Here is a 16,782-nt window from a genome sequence, read left to right as displayed (position 1 = left end):
CAAGGGTTATAGTCTGCTGTGGGTCAATAATTAACTATCAAACATGGCCGTACATAACATAGACGTGTGTGTAGGTTTGGTGTAAGCTGAGACGTAGCTGAGGCTAAACATACAAGTTTTCAACCATCTACCTCAAAGAACTAAGATGCTGGAGATATCGGAGCTAAGCTAAGGACCTTCAGTAGTGGTGTCAACGGTCGAGAGTATACCCACAGGTTCCCTGTAACCTTTTTAATGGGGCGTCTGTCAATTGGCGGCCAACCCAGCACAAGTGTGTGTATATAAATGCACATTTCTGAGAGAGCTGTTATTTTTCATTTGCCGATAACTGTGGGAGTGAAATAGACACCAGGAGGCATGGATCATCCGTTGAGTGGTGAGTATCGGCTTGAAACCTAGAAATTCACCCTTCTTGAACAAACATGTGTAAAATTTAACGGCTGGCTTTTTATTTAAAGACCATAAAGTCGTCTCGATGATTGTAGTACTGGTTGAGGGCTGGACGTGGAGGTATTCTTGGGTCAAAGGTTGACACACAGTAATCTTGGCTGGAACAGAGGAAAAAACTAATCTGTGTTTCCAGTGACTTGAAATAATCTGATATGCAGTTGTTGTTTATTTTTGTCACGCATCCATAAAAAGTAGCAGGTATAATGGTCACATGTGTCATGTGAGGTGTAACCGCCATGTTCAATTAACTTTAAATACAATTCAGGCGGTGTGAATACAATTAGTCTTTTCAGCAGGGAAAGACTGTGTAACTTGTGGACGTCCACCGGATACTTCTCAATTATTAATGGTGACTGAACTTTTGTCATGATTTCTCCACTTGAGTGGAAGGGAAAGACGTTATTGCTTTCTTCAAATTTTTATTCATTTATATGGGTTTCTTTGATGATAAGATAATTATTTTATGAATGTACAACAGTATTTATATGGTTTTGTTTATGCATTTCTTCAAAACATTAATTGTTCAAAGTTACGATATGACATATTTCCATGCATGTTTATATTATTGATAATCACTTCCCTGTTCAGAAAACATTGTCATTTTTCCCCCTCTTAAAGTAAATGTTGTTGTAATTCCTGAAGAGAGTGTGTCGCTTTGATCTATATGGCCTTGAGTTTTGACTTGGAGATTGAAATTTGACACTGATTCATTGCGTCAATGCGTGTTTGCATGTGCATAGAAACAAAAGACCATGGCTGACAGTGTGCAAATAGCTACTGAATGGCAGATCGGACGCAGAGGCAGCTTCCTTTTAAACTATGATTACCCACCAATTCAACGCAGCCATCCCATTCACATGTAATACCGGACGCTAAACACACAACAAGACAGACAAATTGGCAGGAATTCATTCTTCCTTGAGGAAATGCCTGAAAGTGAACTTCAGGGACGGTACAAAAGTATTAAAATGCGTCTGCTTTCTCCGAAGGCCATGCATTCTTTTGGGCGCCACCCCACCGGCTTTTGTGATTGGTGAGGGCATGACGCGTGTTAGCATGTGTAGATGCACGGACTATTCATCGCACCCAGGCATAAATTATCCCATCTAAATATTTGGACATAGTTGACCTATTGTTGTACCCAACCCCCTCTAGGAAGAATTCACCCATAGACTTTTTATTTTCCCTGTCTGCTTCCATTGTGGTGTGTAATTCTTTGGTTTGGATAAATTGAATTCAACATATCTATATGTACTCTGCCCAGAAGAATGAACAAGGGGGTAAGCTGTTCAAAGAGAACTGTGTGTAATAGGTTAAATTCCCATTCAACATCTAAAGCAACTTATATGTAATTTATTTGCAAAACAACTGTATTTACAAAATGCTTTCTTGAATTACAACATACAGAAAAACAATATGTCAAGTGTCATCTCTGTGCTCTTCACCAAATGGAAAAAAAAATCAGACAAAATGGTAAATACTTTGGAAAACAATGGCCATTTCATAGTAATGGTAGTATCACTAAAAAAAGACCCCAAAGTATTTTCAGCAATGTATTTTCAGATTTTATAAAATCATGTTGACACTAAGGTCAAATACCTACAAAAACAAAATGCAAAACTGGATTACTAGTATTCTGTGTACCTTTGCTAGTAAGGGCAAGCTGCTAATTAGTGGCTGTTATTCTTTACAAGTGTCAATAAATAGTTAATTTAAAACTGTAATTATGGCAAGATAGGGTAATTAACACATAACCCATAATTACAAGGATAGCTTTCATTTCCTGTTACATAATGGGTAACATGATATTCCCCCCCTTCATCACCATGGTACCAGTGTGTACTGCCCCTGCTCATGCATATTTCATTTTCTGCCAAATGTGTGTGCGGATTTTGTAGAACACCCTTAGGCTGCAGTTGCTGCCTTTGTATTGTGCTCTACCTCTGTACACATGCTAATGTATGCATTGGTGGCGGCGTGAGCCAGCTTCTGCTGTTCCCATTGCCCCAACAGAGAAGCCAGCAAGTGTGGATAGGTCCCAAGACTGAGACAGCGGACAGCTTTTTCAGGACAGCAGTGGGCTTGCTGACTATAAGACAGCCTTCAGTACCACTGTTTTGATGTTTGGTCTGCCTACTCAACGGCTCATGAAGTCAGAAAGTCTGTAGTGGTTTTTGTGACACTCTATAGCTCAGCAGTATCAAGTGACTGCTTTCATATTGCTTGATTGCCTGCACACTTTATGCACAAGGACACAGGCTAAAGAGGTATTGTTCACAACTAGTACTTTTTATCAGTGGCTGCATGCCGGTGGAATTTTAATCCCGTCATAAATTCTGACTTCATGTTATGAAAGTGTGACAGAGACATCTTTACAGCTTGTTCATTTTCCACTGCTTAAATGCATAGACATCGGATTTGTGTGAATGTTGACTTCAAAAGATGTGTCCTAGGTTTGTGTACAGCAACAGCCATCAGAAATCTGTATATCCAGGTTTTATTTATGTCAGCTTTACGTACATTTTGTGACTGTGGAGGTAGTATACAGGCATGTACAGACAATACCCTACACTGTTTGGGGTTTTGGAGGAGGTGCATGGGTCCATGTGGGGGGGGGACATATGTGAGACAGGGCATATCATGGAAATAACAAGTCATATAGTCTTACATCAATGCCCTTAGTAATCACCTTACTGTGTGAATTACCTGGGTATAGTTAAACCATAGACCCTCCAGACAGAGATCCATGGATATATTGTGTGAAGGGCTTCAGCCAATTCTACGCGTGAAAACGACACACTCTGCTGAAAGATAACAACCAGCCTTAAACCTACTATTCTGATTTCGTGAATTGTTTAGATGTACAGTGTGAATGTCCTATCAGAACAAAATCAATTGTATAGTCAGTCACATAATTGGGCCAACTGTCATCTGCATTCTATTTTGACAATGGTCAGCAATATATTGTTATCATAAGGGTGTTTGGTATTTGTTTTATTCATGCTTGGTTCATCCATTGTCTTCCCCATTGTCTTGTTGCAACCTAAAAGTCTTCATTATAATCAGTTGGTTGACCACTTGTTATCTGGCTTGTTGAAAGGAAATGGATTTTTGCAGTGTGCCAGGCATATGAAACCTATTCAGGCTGACATTGTACAGGGTTTTATCTGGTGCTCAGATCCATGAACCATGGTTCTTGTGTCTGCATAATAATAATGCTGTGACGAAAAAACCTCCAGTGTGTTGGTAACGTTTAAAGCATCCAATACCCACAACATTGAACAACCATTCTCTGTACACATACACATACTTTTTTTATGTTTTCAAAATGATGTCTTTAATTTCTGCATCAGCGAGCCAGGTATTTCAATTAGGTACAGAGAAGACGTTGATATGATCATGAACCTAAAAAATAGATGATGATAGACCCGCTTGTAGGTTCTACAGTGGAGCTACCAAAACTTTTTGGTAGCTCCATGGTTCTATAAATTTCCCTTTGCAATGTTATTCACAGTCAGCATTAAACATTGTCAGCCTTTGGCAATTCTACTGGCTAAGAGTTAATGTATGTCTTGGTTGCCTGGCCTTGCCATAACCCGAGCAACTTTCAATGAGGTCAGGATACCAAGGATAAGTATTAGTAGTGTGTTGAAGTGAAGCAGTGTAACTTTCAAAGATAATTTATTACTTCTACACTGCAAATACAAACTTAGGTGTTCAGTTCATTGGATATCTCTGGTCTTTCTAGTGTGTATCGCTCTCCTAACCTTCAGCCCTAAACCATGCACACATCAGCATATGTGAAAGTTCATTGCACATTTCTAATGAGCATTGAGGATCACCTATGGTAACATTATAAAATTGAAAATATATACTATTTGAAGGTGAAGTTCTCCAGAGAAAAATTTGTCTGCAACCGTGTTATCTTCAATTCAAATGTTTTGATAGCAGATTTTTATGTTGGTATTTCTTTTCTGTTTTTTTTTGTTGTTACAGGACATTATTTACCAAACCCAGATGAGATGTCTCTGGTTGAGGTTGTCAGGAAACTCTGCGATCAAGACTACACTGTGGTGGCAAGTATGGTCGCTTACCTCGAAAGAGTCACTGAGGGAAAGGACAGTCGGATAATCGCTGACATCAGGTAAGACCCCCCCACTGAGTTCTCCCCTTCCTCCCCCCCCCCGACAGTCTTTGACCCCCTCATACAAGAAGTTTAATCCCAAGGCAGCCAAGTTTAAGTGATAATTGTTATGTCGTGATGTTACTTTGTGAATTGAGCATATGCCATTGTTTAACAGCCGCAGAAGTGTGGTCGGTGAATCAGTCCATGTCGTAATTGCTTATTCACCGTAAATGTACAACTGTAGCCATGTGCCTTGATACTTATAATAGTCTGACAGAGAGCTGAGCCATGATTGACCAGAAAGGTCATCACGTTATCAGCAATTACCATGGTGATGCAATCCAGGTAACAGATTCTGACATGTGCAATGTACATTTGACATTTCCGTATTTATTAATTCAAGACATGCAGTGTTAAAGTCAAGCCAAGTAGGCTATTTTGTTTCATGTCAAGGGAGTATCCAATGTAGTTAAACTCCCCTACCCCAGCTTAATGTGTGCAGTAGTAATACATGAATTACAGTGTTTATGGCATAAAATCGGATAACAGTCAATAAAGTATGATGTGTTTGAATTTGACCAGTCTCGCACTTGCCTATAAAGTAAACCCCAATATCCCTCCTATTTCACACTTGAGAGAGAAACTGATTTTTCTAAAAGGAGAATACCTTCTGACGGAACCCATCTCATGTCGACACTTTTCACATTTGTTTATTTTGTTGTCTGAGATATTCCACTCAAATGCAGTGCTATAAATATTCCCCTTGCTCCACTTAGGTCAAAGGTCATGCACAAACAGGTTGTGGCCACCTGCGTGTTAAGCGCATGGTCTCCCGCCATTACTGTCGGTCACTCAAGCCCCAATAGATGCTTCTTGCATGAATAGTTTCTAATGGACCTGCCATAGTGATTCAACGTCCTAATCCAAGTATGTTCCAAAATGAATCAATCGGATCTGGTTACTGCCTCACATCTGCACTAGTACACACAAACATATGTTTATTAAATGCGTAGACCGAGACATATTACATACAAAACATGTGTTATACACATATTTACATTTATATCTCTAGTATTATCAGGTATGTGTACCTTTGTTTAATGGAGTTTTTTCAAATTTGTTCGGTCAAACTTTAACAATGGAATCAGATAGCATATCAAGGTCTGTTGTTGTCTGATTTTTAAGGAGGTGCACTTCACCATATTGAATCTTGAAAGTATTGTAAATCTACAAAAAGTCAAAGAAGTTGTAATAGTCTTAAAGTCTGGTCGGCAGATTACAACTGTGAGCTCTCACTTCCAATCTCATTGTGATAAAATGATGTCTGAATTCGTAAACAAAACTTCCAAAGTTTAATGTGACAACCTGTTGACAGATTTATATTGTGTGTTTATGTGTGTTTGAAGTCATGTGAAAATCAACAATTCAATATGATATGTGGCACCTCACTCGCCTGTATAATTAAACAACTAGGTATATAAATCAGGGAGGTTGTTTTTGTCGGACAGCAAACACAGACACCTTCTGTCAATGTTCCTTTCAAACAATTTAGTCTGTTTAATAGAGCTACAACACAAACCCAACTGCGTATGTGGCTAAAGTTATGGCTGTGTGTCAAGGGTCAAATGGGGAGAAGTCTGTTGTGCTCACCGGGACAACAGTTTGAGAATGTACATCCAGATTACACTTTGGTAGGTGGTGTAACACCAGAATATGTTTACACATGGTGGCACAGAAGCTTAAACCAGAAACCATAGTGTGTTCAAATAGCTGTTTTTGGGTGTCCTAGAATGGTCTACTGGGTCGAATATTTACTGTCATGGAAACTAAAATGCTCAAAAATGTGGGAAAATTGTAATGCTGTTGATTATTTGTGCCAAATTGGTCAGAACCAATGAGTTTTCCAACACACGGTGTTTGATCATTGATTAGTCATTGGACTTCTAGTCTCCGGACTAAATAACTGTATTGACCTCAAATAGTTGAAGTGACCCCACTGACCCTGAAATGTACCGGATTCAAAGTGGCAGTAACCCAAGGGATTGTGTTACCTCAAGCAAAATTTACACAAAAGTAATTGTACAAGTGTATGGTTTGTCGGAGAGCGTTTTGGATTTCGTTGTGGTGAAAACACCCGCAGGAAGGGACGTGAATGAACAGGAAGCTTGGCGAGAAGTTTCTTTGGGTCATAGCCTGGCAGCTGATGATTTACATACAGTTTTGTAATTTATATCACTAATTATAGGTTTAAAGTGTGAAAACATGTAGTCTTTGGGCCAAACTCCATAAAAAGGCTCTAGAAGGTGATTTTTTATCTCCAGGCGTCTGTGCATGTTGATATGATGTGAAATGGCAGTGTATAACACACCTGTGTGGAAATCATATAAGTTCAACTTCTATTGCAAGATCTGGGGCAATAATTGAATTTTGTACCAAAACACTCAGTTTTTTTTCATATTTTTCAGTATAAACGAAGAAATGCATGTTGTTAATCTGTTTATGCTATTTATTGTAGGGTTTACCAATAAAATTACTAGTATTGGAAACAATGAAAAAAAAATTTGTTTCATTAAAAACTACCAAAAAAAGCAGTTTTTTACCAACAACATAATTTTCATGTTTTTTAGAAGTAACATTTAACACATCATGGTTTTCCCTCATTGATTTGTGTACAGTACATACTGATGTTAAATACACACACACACACACACACACACACACACACACATATATATACAGATATATATATATATATATATATATATATATATATATATATATATATATATATATATTAAAAGAACACCATTGAGTATGGTCCGGTAAAAACTACACAGTTAACCAAAACATTCAGATAGTTGTAAAGTAGAAAAATTAGACACTAATTAAATAATGTTATTGAATAAAAAATTCATCAATTATTGATGTACATAATCGGTGACTTTAATCATTCGAATGAGTTATTTGCTCAGTACAAAATTCAGGAATGTAAAGTTTATTGAAAGACAAATAGTCTTTCATTTTCACTGCTATAAATTGTTCTGGGATAAGACTAAAGGAAGGATTCATTGCGCTGTCAATGCGTCAAATTTTAATAAATATTTAATAAAATCGCACCATCAATTTTCAAAGGACATTTGTTCAAACACACTGATTGTATTCTTATAAATCTGCTACTCTTACACTATTTACTGAGAGATTACTTTCAATCTTTTTAGGGGGAGGTGAAATTCTGACATTGTTAAATTTGTTCTTTCTTTTTGTAGGGAATATGGTGGAATACCAGCCATTGTGGATCTCTTAGGTCATCCAATCCCAGACATCCATCACAGTGCGGCCAATATACTACGGAACATAGCATTCAGACAGCCAAACGAAGACAACAATCTAGCCGTCAAGAACTCGGGTGGCATCCAAGCTTTAGCTAGACTGCTCAGAACTACCTCAGATGAAGATATCAGAGAGATCACCACGGGAACGCTATGGAATCTCTCGTCTGATGAGGTGGGTCATTTTTTTTTTTGCTCAGCAAAGGGCGGGAGGTGAACACCTGGACTGTACAAACGATAATGTTTAAACTGAAGTGCCACATTGATGCCATTGATGTATATCGAGTTTCATAGTATGTCTGCCCCTCCTCCTTGTATAGCAGACATTTATTCAGTCTTCTGATTGCATTGTTTTATGACAAGTGTGTCAGAAATGGTGTCAGTATTTATCAGGGACTGCTCATCAGAATGTGTGTCACACTGCATAGTTTGATGCCGTTTTGATGAATAATAATGATTTGTACTATCACAGAGTCTATTAATTCAGCAAAAATAACGTGTAACTTTGCACAGATTTGTCAGAGATTTGTCAACTTTGTTGTAAGTTGAATTGTAAATAACCAGAATGATGAACTCAATTGCAGTGTGTTTCCAAATAAAAGACAGGGTAGACAAGAGAATCTCAAAAAAGCGATCTTAAGACATGAAAGAAAGAAATGAACTTACAAAGTAGGAGCCGGTTTTGCCCAGCTTTTAGACACTCACATCTGTTTGTGTTCAGGATTTGAAATGAAATTCAAATGAAACCAGCAGGGAAACATTCTTGCTAATGACTAACTGTGGGAAAGTTACAAAGTGAAAACCATTCTTCTTCTAGACTAAGACTTACAATTTCTGTTACACAAGTATCTGTTGAAGTAGATTCAGTATTGCACTATATGTTGGTGGGCTTGCACTACTTGTTTTGGGGAAGGGTAGAGAGAGGGCAAAAGAAAAAAAATTCATGGATTTCATGTGCTGAGCAAGTTGATCAGTTGGTGGGCCAAGAGAAGACCATCGGTATTTTGCTTGTGATGGAGGATTTGAATACCAATGCAACCATGTACATGGAAAGAATGAATACAGACTAATGCTACCAAATAAGATTTTAATACAGGATCACAGATACATCTTGATACTGGTCATTCATACCATCAAAGAGTCTGTGGATCTGATTCATGGGATGGCGCATTCATTTTGGTTCAATAGAAGATTATTATTGTAAAGCTGCATGTTTTACTAATATGCTTACTTCTGTTTTTTCAAAATATTTGTATTTCCTCTGCAGAGATTGAAAAATACCAATCTTAGAAGACAGTCTCACCATTTTAGTCAAAACAGTCCTGATTTCGGAGTCAGGCTGGGAGAGAAACAAAGACGGCAGCAATCTTAGAATCAGGAACACGCCTTTATCAGTGACATTTACAAACTCAACGGGATGCCTCAGGTGAGATTAAAACCCACTGATGTACATTCCTGCAAATCGTTGTCAGCCATGTTTGCATACTGTCTTCCTGTCTGCATTTGCACAAGCCCAAGCTTACGCTTGTTACAGCTCACAAGCACCCTAAGCTTAATTGTATGTGTAAGGAGCTGTATTCTCTGAGGCTAGGATTACGCCTGAGTGTTTGTCTCCCAAGCTACCTTTACATAACGGAATCTGTTTGTATAGAGTGCATAATGTGTTCAGAAGTTCTGACATCTAAAGTGGGTTACCAGCAATGGTGGCCAGAAAGCAGCTGAGTTGTGGCTGTATTACATAATCTTTACACAGCCTGTGTTATATACCAATTTGCACATGCACTGGGTGTTCGGGTTTTTCTAATTTTTTGCTACAGATACAAAATTGAACCAAAAGAGAGTAAATTGTCAATAATGAAAAGGGAGTGTATGGTCGGTTTCCTTGGTCACCAATCGAGAAATATAAATATATCAGAAGTCAAAGTGATTTTTAAGCAGTTTACTGAATTCTTCGTCATTTGATAGAAATCAATTTAAAAACTGTGATATTTATTAAACTGTGATATTTATTATCAGAAAATGACAATTTGTTGAATGTTAAATACCAGACACTCAAACTTCTTCCTGTAACATTTCATTTACATGCAGATTTAAAAAAAAATGTAAATGAGGACAATGTAAATATTAAACTTAAAATTATACTTGCAGTTTTACAGGAATTCTAGCTGTAAATTTTGAAAGTTTTGAGGTGTTTTTTTGTCTCTATATTCAGCATGATGTATGAACTACAATATCCTGTCCGAATTCCAATACATATACTGTACATACTTGTATCAAATCTTCAGCCTTGATACATGTGATATAGTTATTTCTTCAAGAGTGAGATTACATCTCAATCTCCATTGCTAAATAATATGAACTTGATATTTCATGTAGCATACAACATTCAAATAAGGTTATCATTGTGCTTAATGCAAAATTAAAGTATAATTACTATATTGTACGTTGATTCTTGTGAACCCTTGACTTTAGGAATTTTAAACCTTAACCTTGAAATATGAGATACAAAGTTGCAAAGTTCATCATAAGCTAATACAGCTCTGAATAGCTTCAAAGTGTCTGAGGAATACATTTGATGCTATAATGTCCTTTTATTGTCAAATGGCTCATCCAAATTTCAAAGAAATAAGCAATGAAAGTGCAGCTGCTATCTTTGTACATGTAACCCTTCGAGTGCCAAAGTCAATTTTTGTCACCTTTATCAAATTTTTTCCAAAAATTTTGATCAAAATCTGAAGCCAATGAAAAGTGATGTCCATTTGGTCAAAAATTGTCGAAATAATATACAGAAAAAATCATAAAAGTTTGCAAATCATTGCACTGAAACTTGAGAGAGAAAATGACTGCACTCAAAGGGTTAAATATACTTGATAATATGATTATATATAATAATTTCTCAGAAATTTGAATTCTTTCATACTTGTGTATACTTAATAATATCATATTTCTACTTTGCCTTTCATTTGTAGGAATTTAAGTTCTGCTGGTCCAGAAGCTCGTAAAAAGATGAGGGAGTGTGAAGGGCTTGTGGATTCTCTCATTTATTTGATGAGATCTGTCAGTGACAGCAAGTCCAATGCTTTACTTGACAGCAACGTAAGTTACAATTTAGCTTTTACTTAGCCACTTCGCCACCTCTTTTCAGTCTAACTGAGTTGTTTTTAATTGGAGATGGAGCCATGAATAAGGGAGACAGGGGTGGCAGGTTAAATGGCACCAGAGGGGCAACTGTCACAGTGACACAGTTTCCATATGTTGTGCCTGTCAATAGAAATTCCAGTGTCAGGTGCTGCTTTCTTTGGAAACCAATCACCAGTGTAGGCCTGAAATATGACTTGAAAATTTTATTGTATGTTTGTGACATGTACTTCAAATTTATTACAATCATGAAAAAAATACATAAGTACGTCCAATGGTATGTAAACTGAACATCATGTCAAAAATCCATCCATGTTTACAGAGAGTAGCAGAGGAAATCTTTATGATGCAAAGAGAAAGGTTCTAAGTGTCTGTATAGAAACAGACACACTAAATGTTGCAAATAAACTTAGCAGCTTGAAATACAGCAGCACAAAATCAGCCAACATTTAACCCTATTGTAGTGCTTCCTTCAACCTCAAGGAAGAAATTACATTTGTACATTTGTTTTAATAGAAGTTCAAATAGTTGCTACGCAATGTTTATCTTAGGCTAAAACATACAAGTAGTTATCTCAAACACAGCTTTGTGAATGAAAAGTAAAAGTATGGGCGTCTAAAAAAACAGACATAAAAATTACAGCCTTAATGCCCTATGCATTTAGTGGTCATTGGTTGATATAAGATCAGCATGAAAATCTCAATTGAACTGAACATTGTAGATTTGTAACCAGTGAAAGGTATGTACTTGCTTTTTAACAGAGAATAGACAATTGATAGGACTAGGAATCATATTAAATAAACACAGCAAGAACATCTGGAATGTTTGGAAATACAGTGTAATCAGAATTAAGAGAAAATGGAGCTATTTAGAATACACATTCATTCCTTTCATCACAACCAGAAAATTTGTTCCCAAAACATTTCACAAGCCAATGGTGAAACTTGATCTAAATGTTGATCTGAAAATCGCACAAAATAAACAGTTTGATAATGTCCTTAGATTTATTGAGTCTTTTCTCATACAATAGAACAAAGCTTTAAAATGAAATGTAGGGGAACTTTTGACATCACATTTAGAAATGCCAAAAGAGGATGTGACATTTCATTGATTGTCTGATGATCTCTTTTCACAGGCTGTTGAAAATTGCATGTGTATCCTTCAGAACCTATCCTACCATATTGGATCTGAAGTGTTCCACAGGGAAAGTCCACCCGCAATGCATCCGAAAAACGAAAGCCAAGAATTTAAAATAGGATGTTTCTCATTTGGAAAGCAGACAACCCCCCGACGGAGGTAGGAACTCACAGTCAAAATCGTTTGTGTCCGTTTTGTATGCTTACAAACACAGGATTTTATTGTTTTAGAACATACACATACTTTTTTCTGTGGACTTCATTGTGACTTGTAGGGCGCCCCCACGAGAGGATCCTACTTCTCAGGAACCAAGGCAGAGGCGTGAGCAGGAGAAAAAGGGCAAGTCGTTGCTATGGCAAGTGGATGTGTGTCAGCCATATTTGTCTCTTCTCTCTGTATCTTCAAACATAGGAACTTTAGCAGCTACAGCTGGTACTATTCAAAATCTTACTGCCCCCAATTTCAAGGTGAGTAGTTCTGCTGGTTTTTTGGTTCCAGTGCAAGTGGATGATATATTCCCAGACTTGTCTTATGAGGGCGCTCTTTATGCTGTACCAAGAAGCTCACCAGCATCTAGTTTGTTTTAAAGTTGTTGTCGAACACTAACAAAAAATCTTGACATTTGAAAATATTTTTTTCTGTTGTTATGTAAAGTAGATCGTCAGTCTCACATCTTTTATCTGCCTTCTGTCATTTCTACACAAAGAGTGATTTTTTTTCCGTTTTCTTTTGTGGATATGTTTTTACAACCTACAAACACAGTGGTCAATTGATATACGTGCTGATGTGCGGAAATCCAAGGGCCTCCCTATCCTAGTGGAACTTCTCAAGATGGATGATGATGCTGTGGTAAATTCAGTTGCCAAAGCACTTCATAATCTCAGCCAAGATCCAAGAAACAAAGAACTAGTTGGTAAGTGAGCACTTTTTGTTCTTAACTATCTCATGTTTGTTGATAAAATGTGAACACAATAAAGTAAGCAAGGAACAAATGTTAAAATAGCTGATATGTCAGCGGTGTCAATAATTTTAATATTATCAGTTCAAAAGGTAACTCCTCTTACAGTCTGTGTCAGTGTTACCTGACAACTGGGTGTACATGTATAATCAAATCTGTGAAAACATCTTGTGGCATCAGTGAGATTGACCACTTGGTGGCGCTCTTTTAAAAGTACATAAAACATCTATCACACTATACCAAAGTGAAACAGTTGATAATATTGTGAGAAAATGTGTTTTGTAAATCAATAAAAACCTCATGCAATTTGGAGTTATCAGTGCTATTCTTTGTGAATGATAGACAGATTTTTTGTGATTTCTGTATTTTTGATTGACCTAAACAGGGAGATATGGAATGCGAGACTTAATCATGTGTATGCCGGGTGGTGCTGGCAAACCTGTGCAACACAAAGCAGACGTGGTTGTAGCTGTGATCCATTGCGTTCATAGATTGGTGATCAATGACTTTGAAAATGCCAAGGAGTTACGAAATCTCAATGGAGTTGATAAACTCATAAACATATCGTCAACTTGGCGGAAATATAGCGTAGCTGAAGTGGCTGCAGCATCTCAGGTGAGGTCCCACATTTCTTTTCATATTCCTGTGTGTTGACTTGACCATTTCATCATTTGCGTCTCTGCAAGTCTGATTGAGAGCTAAACTAATAGTGCTGTTTGCAATTACTGCACGTGCCCAACATTGGACAGTGCTGCTCGCAATTCAAACAATTTTTGTCAGTGTTGCATTCGTGGCTGTTGCTGCAGCTTGTAGTGTGAGCCATTAATGTGTCCTTTAGTATTCATGGTAACACTAACAGTCACCAACTAAGATGTATTTTTGTCGTTCTTGTATGTGTAATTTCCAAAAGTGTTATTAGAAAATGTAATCAAATATTTATTATTGTATATTAATGAGAGAATAATATGTGATTTTACAAAAATTTCTTGCAATTAACAATCTTTTTTTATGCCATTGTTAGCACAAGAATTGTTACAGTAACATTGAGAAAAGGCAAGATTTTGTGTTATAAGCTAAAGAAAAAGAAAAATATTACGTGTTTGTGAAATATTTACATGATGACACTTTTTCAAGAGTCAGCTGCTTTACCTTTTATGTTTACCTCACTCAGTAGATGTGTCATAATTTCCCTTGATCCAGTGCCCAGTTACTGTTCTAACTACAGTACAGTATCATGTGGAATTCTGGGTACCAGAACACATCAGAAGAGGTAGTTGAATAAGGTGCACCAAGCCCAGAACATATACAGTAATTGTCTTTTGTGTGTGATCTCTGCTGCATAAAAATGGGAAATCATTTGATTTGAGTTAACTGTGAACAACTCTTGGTAGCTTAACTACATGCAAATGATTTTATTTTAGGAAATGAAAGCCCAATGTTTAAGGTAGTACCCGCCTCAAAAGTGTAAGACTCAATGAAACTTTCGACCGTTCTCTTACCAAATCAAGAATAAAAATCAGGGGTCACCACACAAAGTACTATATTAGAGCACGGTCCCTCTGCAAAAACCGTGATTAGAGAAACAAATCACCTAACATATACCCATATTTGAAATTCGAAATGGCCGCCACTCCATGTTAACTTCATGGGGAAAAATGAAACTTTGATTTTTCGAAAAACTAAGATGGTGAAAATTTTTATTTCACCAAGAGCTTTAAAATGAGCCCCACAAAAGTTGGATCAGAAAAGTATTAAAAAAATTTGAGAGTGCGAACATCTGTGTCCTTGGTGCATTCTCCCTTACGGTAATATGAAATAGAATAAACTGATTACTAAGTGTCTGTTTTCTCAATTTTCAAAGGTTTTGATAACCTTGTGGAGTTTCAAGAAACTGAGACCAGTTTTCAAGAAAGATGGTTGGAACAGTCAGTACTTCCATCCACATGTCCACACCCAGTCACAGGCCAGGCCAGGCACCAATGCTGAGGACGAGTGCAGTAAATGTAACACCTGCCAATCAAACAAGGACAGCATTGAACAGGAAGGTGCCATTGAGATGCCGCATTATCAAAGAATCCATGGTCTAGATAGGATTACAGACGACGAGGACGACGCCCGCACTTACGATACGACCACTACAGAGACCGCAATGCGGGATAGCGAATATTACACAGAGACTATTGACACGGAGACGACCGGTCCGTCTGTGTACGTGAACCAGCTTTCGCGACTTAAATATGAAAATCAGGACTTCAGGGTCCAGATGAAACACATTAGAAAGGAGCTGGACCGTGTCTCGTATCACAACGTTGAACTCATGCAACAACTGTCACAACTTGAAAGGAGACAGCAGGAAATCCAGGGGACCTCTTTCCACCGACAACCGTTGCCAACAAAGTGAAGATTTGAAACTGTTCAATTGAACCGATCATCGGCAAGACACAAGAATACTGAACCCATGCTAAATAAATTTTCAGATCACAGCAATCCTAAGGGGTCAAGTTGTTTTACCCTTTGAGCGCCAAAGTCAATTTTTGTCACCTTTATAAGATATACCCCAGTCAATTTTTTTTTTATTTTTGCCAAAATTTTGATTAAAAAATTTAGCTAATTAATCGTAATGTCCGTTTGGTCCAAAACTATCAAAATATTTACAGAAAAATTCATAAAAAATTGGCAAAATGTTGCACTAAATTTTTAATGGGAAAGATTACAGCACTCAAAGGGTTACAGTAGAGAGGCCCCCCTAAGAAAACGTGATTGTTGATGCAATGAAGATTTATTCCAGTATTCTGCAGATGCACAAGGTCGTCTTGCCATTTTATGCCCGAATTTTTTCAATTTTCAATTTTACCGTTGCTCCAGTCCACCAACTTTGAACTTGTTACCCAATCAAACATTGACCAAACTCACTTTTTACAATAAGGGTGTACAAATGCTTTGAGTCCATGAACTTCAGTTTTACTAAAAAACGATACATTCACAAGGTATTAGATCAGCCTCTTCATTCCATTATCTCTATTAACCGTCCACAACTCAGCCGATACATTAATCCTTTCACTTTTGATCTAACCCACCTCCATGTAGCCCCATCCCCTCCCCCTCCCAAACACACATTAATTAAAATATGTAAATTCTTCCAAACAGAAGCTATAAAGTGACACATGTCCAGTAGCTCTCACTTACATTGAAATCTCCCCTTTATATATTCTATATAACTAAGTATCTGACATCAAGTAATTCCATTACACTGTGTGGTTCATTCTTATTTCATCGTTTTCAGTTTCTTTGTAATCATTTTCCAAAGAAATGATACCATCTATGTAATACAAAAGCTTTACTAATAAATATATATTGTACATATTCTTGAAAATTCAGATTTTTTTATGCAAAGTGTGAGTGCATTTTATTTGTCTTGTATGTGCATTGGTTGGTCCCCCCCTATATATATATATATATATATATATATATATATATATATATATATATATATATATATATATATATATATATATATATATATATATATATATATATATATATATATATATATATATATATATATATATATATATATATATATATATATAATGCATGGTAGGTAGGATACAGAAACACCGCTGTAGACATATTCATACATGTGT

The 16,782-nt window shown here is 36.9% G+C and overlaps 1 protein-coding gene across 1 annotated transcript; it reads left to right on the top strand.

Moving 5' to 3' along the window:
- Positions 1-184: 184 nt before the first annotated feature.
- Positions 185-16,501, top strand: LOC139141231 (catenin delta-2-like). Its single transcript, XM_070710855.1, has 10 exons — positions 185-376; positions 4,447-4,594; positions 7,843-8,118; positions 9,182-9,331; positions 10,875-11,001; positions 12,179-12,339; positions 12,455-12,647; positions 12,943-13,093; positions 13,524-13,753; positions 15,000-16,501. Exons 1-10 carry the CDS (start codon positions 358-360, stop codon positions 15,537-15,539), a joined length of 1,995 nt encoding a protein of 664 aa, XP_070566956.1. The 5' UTR covers positions 185-357; the 3' UTR covers positions 15,540-16,501.
- The last annotated feature ends 281 nt before the right edge of the window (positions 16,502-16,782 follow it).

This window comes from Ptychodera flava, chromosome 9, assembly GCF_041260155.1.
Source record: "Ptychodera flava strain L36383 chromosome 9, AS_Pfla_20210202, whole genome shotgun sequence".
NCBI lineage: Eukaryota > Metazoa > Hemichordata > Enteropneusta > Ptychoderidae > Ptychodera > Ptychodera flava.
This window is presented reverse-complemented; position numbering and strand designations above follow the sequence as displayed.

What these genes read in the sequence shown, in the direction of transcription:
- LOC139141231 (XM_070710855.1), top strand. An exon ending in CGGATAATCGCTGACATCAG is followed by an intron (nt 4,595 to 7,842) that starts GTAAGACCCCCC and finishes TTCTTTTTGTAG; the next exon opens with GGAATATGGTGGAATACCAG. An exon ending in AACTCAACGGGATGCCTCAG is followed by an intron (nt 9,332 to 10,874) that starts GTGAGATTAAAA and finishes TTTCATTTGTAG; the next exon opens with GAATTTAAGTTCTGCTGGTC.